Source organism: Salvelinus sp. IW2-2015, unplaced genomic scaffold (assembly GCF_002910315.2).
Source record: "Salvelinus sp. IW2-2015 unplaced genomic scaffold, ASM291031v2 Un_scaffold2604, whole genome shotgun sequence".
In the NCBI taxonomy this organism is placed as follows: domain Eukaryota; kingdom Metazoa; phylum Chordata; class Actinopteri; order Salmoniformes; family Salmonidae; genus Salvelinus; species Salvelinus sp. IW2-2015.
Window position 1 is genome coordinate 290,411 of NW_019943912.1, and position 8,526 is coordinate 298,936.

Here is an 8,526-nt window from a genome sequence, read left to right on the forward strand (position 1 = left end):
TTGTAGGCGATGTCATGGCGAGTTGGCAAGCTGGCGCATGCGCAGAAATGCGCAAATCAAAGGCACTTCAATATAAAGTCATTTTTTACGAAAATTTAAACGTGTCAGTTTGTCACTTTCACGAAGTTGGAGTAACACGTCAACTACTTAAGACATGGCTCGAATATAGGTTGTGCCTTTAGATTTTGAGAGAGTAACCAAGGAAGAATTTTTCACGTCTCTCATTGACTGCTCAACCCCGGCGTGTTCCCGGAAGTATCGCGATGTTGCGCCTCTGGGTTTAGAAACTCTGTGCTAAAAGCATCTATCACTACCGAACCAGGGAAGAAAAAGAAGAGAGGAGAGAAAGGGAAGCGAACGCGCAAATACATGCATACAATGATAGCAGAAATTGGTGCCGCCGACAATCCCAAGGCCAGCTATCCCTATCCCCAAGCAGCTGTGATCTGCCCGGACTCACCGGTTTCATCCGCCCCGGACTACGGCGTCGGACAGCTGTTCATACGTAGCGCCTCGTACAGGAGGGACCCACATACGTCCGCGGGGAGTATCAACCCAGACGAGAGCTCCATCAAGCCGCTGGTATCCTCCGCTATTACAAACGGCTATATCATGACCTCTGAGGAATTCATGCAGACTGCTCCCCTGTTCGGCCAGAGGTCCAAGAGAAACGTTCTCTACAAGATCCTGTGTTTCCTCATTCTGATATTCCAAGGAGGCGTTCTAGATTTCTACCTCATTATCTTCACGGATCTGTACTGGTGCTCGTGGATCGCCACGGATCTGGTGGTGATTTCTGGCTGGGGGATCTTCTTCATGAAGAACGCCAGGAGCAAGAGAGAGCGGGCGTGTGGGTTCCACCAAAAGAACTCTATATTCGGCTGAACCTCGGCGAGTTTACCTACGCCTACCGGCCTGGTTAATCTACGTGATCGCCTGCACCCCTAAAATAGTCCTCATTCTAGAGACTTCGATATAGATCTCATCGCGCTCAAAGTTCCGTTCGGTTGATAACCGGCCGTTGTTTAAGATTATCATGTCGCTCTCGCTCCCGTTACTCTACTGTCTCATCAATTCTATCACCGAGGACCAGAACGGAGCTACGCGCCACCGGTCCCAAAGCTGCTTCATGACCACKTGTCTGGACCTCGTAGACTGCTTTACCCTGGTGGAGTTGRWTCTGAGGAACGAGATACCGACGGTCTATTTAAAATACACGGTCATCTCGGTGTATTTCATCGCCCTGGGCGTCCCGGTGGTGTGGTTGTACGAGTTGACCGCCTCCGAGATGCGCTGTCGCTGGGTCTGGGCTKGGTTCCTGACCGGTGTGTTGGTCAACGCTCCTCTTCTGGTGGTGCGGTGCTTCCAGGTGTATGTTCACAAGATGCCCGTCTCYGTGTTCATGTTCAAGAATATGTTCTTCTTGGCCTGTAAGTGTCTGGAGCTGATAGAACAGTGTTTCACYGTGCGGGGAGTCAGGAGGTTCGGTGAGGGYCGCAACCCGGCYCAGTTCTCTCACTGTGTCTCAGAGAACGATATGTGTCCCCATGGATACGTTAACACCCTGGCCGTTACCACGCAGTCATAGGCCCGGCTTGGATCTCACCCTGGCCGTCACTACCTKGACCTWAAACGGCCTGGATTTTATTTTATCCCCACTGGAGGGTGGAAGGCACATGAGTGATTGATGCTGAAGGAAGAATTTTGAGGWCCAGGACAGGGATARGCCCTAAAACGGCACCCTATGCCCTATATAGTGCACTACTTTTGACCAGGGCTCATAGGGTTCTGATCAAAAGGAGTGCACTATATAGGGAATAGGGTGCCAATGAGGATGCACAGGTGTCAATCAACGACAGCCTTATTTTGACATTTATTCAGATGTCAGAAGAACATTTGATAACAACAGGTGCTACAGAATCATTATGCATCAACTACACCTGCTTAAGACCTGGCAGACCTGGCAGACCTGGCCAACCTGGCAGACCTGGCCAGACGGATTCCTCTAATGCCTTGTCGGGGGTATCGTTGTGAAGTAGTGGTGGTGGTGGTTGATCAGTGGGGTTTGTGAATTGAAATCATTGACTTTCACTTTGTATTGTTGGGGGGGGGAACTTTAGAAGAATGAGAATCGTTTTGTTGATTTGATTTGATTTGAATGAGTTTGACAAAAGTGCAAGAAAGATTGTTGTTTTGAAATGGAGTCTTGGACATGGTGTCGATGTAAAGTCCTGTTTTACATTGGTCAAGTCTTGTCTCCCAATCTGTGAAACTTCCCAGTAGCATTTCCTAATCAATGAATAGATGGAAACCGTGTGGTCATTTAGATACCTAATTAGTGTGTAATTGCGGTATACGTAATGATTCCAATGTTTAATCATGTCCTCTCATTTCCTAAACTATTTGGGGGGAATATATCATGTTATCAATATAAATCAATTGATATTTCTTAAGAATTGGAAATCACTATGTGTATTTTACTGTATGCTTTGAAGTCCCACCAAATATGTCAATGAATGAATGAGACCACCCAGAACAGACAGCTATAGAGCACAGGCAGCGTATAGAGGCAAGACAGCTATAGAGCAGGCAGCATAGACAGTAGAGCAGGCAGCCATAGAGCAGGCAGCTATATAGGAGCAGGCAGCAGCTATAGAGCAGGTAGCACATAGAGCAGGCACAGCTATGAGCAGGCAGCTATAGAGAGCATAGAGCAGATATAGAGCAGGCAGCTATAGAGCAGGCACAGCTATAGAGCAGGCAGCTATAGAGCAGGAGCCATAGAGCACAGCAGGCAGCTATAGAGCAGACAGCTATAGAGGCAGGAAGATATAGAGCAGGCAGCTATAGAGCAGGCAGCTCATAGAGGCAGGCAGCTATAGAGCAGGTAGCCATAGCGCAGCGCTATGGCCTCTCTTCTTTCTTTCTTGCTCTGTCTCTCGCCTCTCTCTTGTCTCTCTGTCTCTCGTCTGCTCTCTGTCTCGGTCTGCTCTGCTCTCTCTCTCTCTCTCTCCTCCAAGACAAGGCCTACCTCTTTGCATCCAGTCAATATCATCTGGGCTGTCCATCTGTCAACATGTGTACTGACAGTCTTGACTGTGGAATTTATACAGTGTCAGCCTTGCCAATTTGTCACCAAGAAATGAACGGAGCTTAAAAAAAGGAATAGTGGGTGTGATTAAATGTGATAACATGATGAGACAATCTGCTCCAAGGTGCTATGAAGGAATGTGGAGCTGTGGAATCAGATGTGTGTGGCGTTGATATGTGAGGTGTTTGACATCCTATTGCTGGAACTCTGGATAAAAAGAACAGAACCACCCTGCTATTATTACCTAAAAGAGGCCTTATGTGGATGAGAGAAATAGGTCACGGTGAAAACCAATAGAACAGGGTTGAGAGAATGCAGGTTACAGACAGATTGGAGGATAAATCACGGTCGTACATTTTGTCATCCCAAAATGTAGGTCTCTGATTCTCCTATTTATCTTCTCATACAGTAAAAAACACCAAAATTATGTTTGATAAAAATGCCAAATACATATTGGTAATGACTGCAGTCTCAGAGCAGACACTATTGTACAGTATTTAACATCAGACGACATCTTGTATTTAGTGTGTTACAAAAAGTAGTCCATTTAGTTTCCAGCGCCTCGGCCTCTGGTCCTTTAAATAGATCTGGGATGTGATAGATTCATTCAACCTAATGGTGATCTGTGACATTTCCTGTTCCTTTGTCCTTCTTACTTTCTTCTGATGGGAAAAGAGTGAGCTGAATATAGCCCGGTGCCAGCCTGTATGTGCCATCATGCCAGCTCCTTGTTACTCAGCCTCAATGCATGTCAAGCTGTATGTCTTGTATGGAGTTGGCTAGAACCTGATCTGAGACCAGGCTCAATGATGTCAAGCTGATGTCTTATATGGATGTCTCCGCATACACTGTATCGAGCTCGCCCAGGCTCAATGCATGTCAGCTGTACGTCTTGTATGGAGTTGGCTAGAACACTGATCTGAGACCAGGCTCATGCATGTCAAGCTGTATGCTTTATGAGTTGGCTAGAACACTGATCTGAGACCAGGCTATGATGAATATGCAGGTAGGTGAAGATAGAAATGAAAAAATACTGTACTAAATGTGCCTTTTGAGTGCAGTGTGAAGTGACAAGTGGAGGATTGTTGATGGGTTTTTCATCAAGTGTTGTGAACACGAGTTGTGGAATAAAATTAAATTATATTTTATAGCCTGGCCCCGGATCTGTTTGAGATGATACAAGATAGCCTGGCCCCGGATCTGTTAGAGATGATACAAGATAGCCTGGCCCCGGATCTGTTTTAGAGATGATACAAGATAGCCTGCTCCCGGATCTGTAGAGATGATACAAGATAGCCTGGCCCCCGGATCTGTTTAGAGATGATACAAGATAGCCTGGCCCCCGGCCTGTTTAGAGATGATACAAGATAGCCTGGCCCGGATCTGTTTAGAAATGTACAAGATAGCCTGGCCCCCGGATCTGTTTTAGAGATGATACAAGATAGCCTGGCCCCGGATCTGTTTAGAGATGATACAAGATAGCCTGGCCCCGGATCTGTTTAGAGATGATACAAGATAGCCTGGCCCCGGATCTGTTTAGAGATGATACAAGATAGCCTGGCCCCGGATCTGTTTAGAGATGATACAAGATAGCCTGGCCCCGGATCTGTTTAGAGATGATACAAGATAGCCTGGCCCCCGGATCTGTTTAGAGATGATACAAGATGCCTGGCCCCCGGATCTGTTTAGAGATGATACAAGATGCCTGGCCCCGCGGTCTGTGTAGAGATGATACAAGATAGCCTGGCCCCGGATTGTTGATGATAAGATGCGGCCCCATGAGAACAAGATGCTGGCCCGATTGTTAGCGATGATACAAGATAGCCTGGCCCCGGATCTGTTTAGAGATGATACAGATAGCCTGGCCCCCGGATCTGTTTAGAGATGATACAAGATAGCCTGACCCCGGATCTGTTTAGAGATGATACAAGATAGCCTGGCCCCGGATCTGTTTAGAGATGATACAAGATTGCCTGGCCCCGGATCTGTTTAGAGATGATACAAGATAGCCTGGCCCCCGGATCTGTTTGTGCTCTCACACTCCATTGCTCATGTCAATGAGGTTGGTCATAACAGCACAATCAGACAGGTACCCAGGCTAGATAAAAGACAGGTTGTAACAATGTATGTACTGACAAAACAAGATGTTTTATGTCCAGTAATAGTAGAACTAGATATCCTTCTACCTACGTTGTTGTCCAGTAATCGGCCAATAGAAGCCCTGGACCACCAAGGGCTTTCATTCTTGGATCTAGAAAACTGGTTTAAAGAAACCGAGACTAACTCTGACTGACTACATTTGATTTGTTGTTTAAATYGGATTTATATTTAACAGATACTACGCTTCTGTTCCCAGCATGAACGTTTTCTATGTTTTGTTGAAACCATTAAATGGGATTTTATATTTGGTGCTGTGTCCACAGGGCTCTGGTTGAAAGTAGTGCACTATGTAGGGAATAGGGTGCCATATGGGACAAAAATCTTGATTCCCAAATAGTGTACAGGAAAACAGAAACTGGTTATTGTTTACAGAAAGTAAATTCTACGTGTAGAATGTTGTGTATATCTGAAATATGGACATGATCACTTTTATTGTCCTGTACAACCTGATATAAGGATGTGATGTAAGAACTAAATGTATGGATTATGCTGTACAAACCCATTGGCTGATTCATTGACTCCAGGTTTGTGCATCATTTCAAACAGGAAATCAGGAAAACTTTTATAGACAATAGTGTTATAATAATATGAAAGACAATGCTGAACAACTAAAGTGTTTATGATCCAGAGTATATGATGAACACCCGTTAATAGAACGTTCTCTCTCCATTTTATTGCAGAAGCCAGAGTATTTAATTGTTTAGGTAGAGAGCCTGTTGTAACCTGGCCAGTGCCACCAGTGGATTGTCGCTGGCCTCTCCTACAGGGTAGTGTACAGAAGAGTCCTGCTGGAAGGAGCTCCTGGAGATATAGCCCAGGTCTGACCCACTGATGGGCCTCTTCTCCTGGGCAGCAGGATTCATCACCTCCCCACCCTCCTCCATCTCTACCGGCTGGGAGTGGGTTATCTCTGGCAGGGGAGGGAGGTACTGAATCTCACTATCCATCGGTACAGGTGGGGTAACCTGGATGGAGCTGAAGGACAGTTGTGATTGGCCCATCTTGACAGGAAGTGATAGTCCATCTCTCCATGCTGTTGTGATAGGTAGCCGTGCTCTGTGGACACAGAGGTGATTTCTGGGATAGCACTGAGACCACAGAGTGACAGCTGGAGAGACATGAGTTGTTCCAGGGTGTCAGCAGAGGGTTGACGAGAAGGACTGTATGCCTCCTCCTCTTCCTCGTTCTCTAGAGGGCAGCGGTCTGCTGTTCCCACCTCTCCTGTAGGTGGAGCAGTTCTCTCTGGCCGAGGGTGGCTCACTCAGGAGAAGATCTGACAACCCCAGGGTTGACTCTCCAGGGCATGCGGTGCAGATCAGAGATAAGTACCCCGGGTGGGGCCTCAACGACTGGGGTATGACGGGTACACCTGGTGGCTGTCAGAGCTGACCCTTGGAAGAAGCTCCAGCACAGACGTCCCATTACCTGGAAGAAGAAGACTTTATAAATACATACTAGACAGACATTTCTTCTGTTGTACCAAACCCCTAGCCTGGGTACCAGTCTGTTTGTGCTATATTCCCTCCCCCACTGATAACCTTACCTTCCAGTTTCACTTCAGGAGTCAAGACCTGGACTCCCTGGCTTTTTCATTGATCTCTACATCATAGCTGGGGATTGGAGGCCCCTTCCTGTATTCTGGAACACACTGTAGAACAGGAGGCCCCTTCCTGTATTCTGGAACAACCTAGAACAGGAGGCCCTTCCTGTATTCTGGAACACTGTAGAACAGGAGGCCTTCCTGTATTCTGGAACAACTTAGAACAGGAGGCCCCTTGCTGTATTCTGGAACACACTGTAGAACAGGAGGCCCCTTCCTGTATTCTGGAACAAACTCTAGAACAGGAGGCCCTTCCTGTATTCTGGAACAAACTCTAGAACAGGAGGCCTTCCTGTATTCTGGAAAAACTCTAGAACAGGAGGCCTCCTGTATCTGGAACAACTCTAGAACAGGAGGCCCCTTCCTGTATTCTGGAACAAACTCTAGAACAGGAGGCCCCTTCCGTATCTGAACAACTAGGCCCTTCCTGTATTCTGGAACAAACTCTAGAACAGGAGGCTTCCTGTATTCTGGAACAAACTCTAGAACGGAGGCCCCTTCCTGTATTCTGGAACAAACTCTAGAACAGGAGGCCCCTTCCTGTATTCTGGACACAACTAGACAAGGCCCCTTCTGTATTCTGGAACAAACTTCTAGAACAGGAGGCCCTTCCTGTATTCTGGAACACACTGTAGAAAAGGAGGCCCTTCCTGTATTCTGGAACAAACTTAGAACAGGAGGCCCTTCCTGTATTCTGGAACAAACTCTAGACAGGAGGCCCCTTCCTGTATTCTGGAACAAACTCTAGAACAGGAGGCCCCTTCCTGTATTCTGGAAACAAACTCTAGAACAGGAGGCCCCTTCTGTATTCTGGAACAAACTCAGAACAGAGGCCCTTCCTGTATTCTGGAAAAACTCTAGAACAGAGGCCCTCCTGTATTCTGGAACACACTCTAGAACAGGAGGCCCCTTCCGTATTCTGGAACAAACTACTAGAACAGGAGGCCCCATCCTGTATTCTGGAACAACTTAGAACAGGAGCGACCGGCTGTTCCAGCAGAGCATCTATACTCTGTTACTGCGACCACTTCTCCTCTGCGTTATGTCAACACACTCCTGTTCAAACCAGTCTGGTTTTCTATCTGGAACACCTGAAAGGCTTCGATGGCGTCACGCAGATCCCTCCCCGATGGACATGTGAAGTACTCATCCACTCCGATCCCCTCGATGTGGCTGACCTGATTGAAATAATTAGTTCATTTTATTTGACACGTTCAAAATATACTTTACAAAAATATAAACGCAACAACTTCGAAATTTTACTGAGTTACAGTTCATAAAGGAAATCAGTCAATGTAATAATTCATTAGGCCCTAATCTATGGATTTCACATGACTGGGCAGGGGTGTAGCCATGGGTGGGGGGCATAGGCCCACCCACTTGGCAGCCAGCCCCACTGACTAAGGAGCCAGGCCCAGTTAATCAGAATTGTTTTCCCCACAAAAGGGCTTTATTACAGACAGAAATATTCCTCAGCACATTTTTAAAGTGCCCTTTTATTGTCCCCAGACAAGGTGCACCTGTGTAATGATCATGCTGTTTAATCAGCTTCTTGATATGCCACACCTGTCAGGTGGATGGATTATCTTGGCGAAGGAGAATATGCTCACTAACAGGGATGTAAACATCTTGCACAACATTTGAGAAGAAAAATATTACATATATTTTGGTGAGG

At 46.6% G+C, this 8,526-nt stretch overlaps 2 protein-coding genes and 1 long non-coding RNA gene across 3 annotated transcripts in view; 1 reads left to right on the forward strand and 2 right to left on the reverse strand.

Moving 5' to 3' along the window:
* Positions 1-309: 309 nt before the first annotated feature.
* Positions 310-2,498, forward strand: tmem121b (transmembrane protein 121B). Its single transcript, XM_024141559.2, is given in 3 exon segments — positions 310-880; positions 883-909; positions 912-2,498. Coding segments are annotated over 3 exon segments (1,215 nt in total). The 5' UTR covers positions 310-369; the 3' UTR covers positions 1,589-2,498.
* A 1,253-nt stretch (positions 2,499-3,751) lies between these two features.
* On the reverse strand, positions 3,752-4,042 carry LOC139025384 (uncharacterized). Its single transcript, XR_011476954.1, has 2 exons — positions 3,981-4,042; positions 3,752-3,915 (listed from the first exon to the last, which is right to left on the reverse strand). It is a non-coding gene; the product is annotated as an uncharacterized lncRNA (long non-coding RNA).
* A 1,605-nt stretch (positions 4,043-5,647) lies between these two features.
* Positions 5,648-8,526, reverse strand: part of il17ra1a (interleukin 17 receptor A1a) — a 42,426-nt gene continuing 39,547 nt past the window's right edge. The window contains 10 exon segments of the mRNA XM_070440489.1: positions 5,648-6,275; positions 6,278-6,471; positions 6,473-6,600; positions 6,603-6,676; positions 6,795-6,831; positions 7,017-7,087; positions 7,821-7,857; positions 7,859-7,883; positions 7,885-7,927; positions 7,930-8,029. Of these exon segments, the coding sequence (XP_070296590.1) occupies positions 5,944-6,275; positions 6,278-6,471; positions 6,473-6,600; positions 6,603-6,676; positions 6,795-6,831; positions 7,017-7,087; positions 7,821-7,857; positions 7,859-7,883; positions 7,885-7,927; positions 7,930-8,029 (1,041 nt within the window). The 3' untranslated portion in view covers positions 5,648-5,943.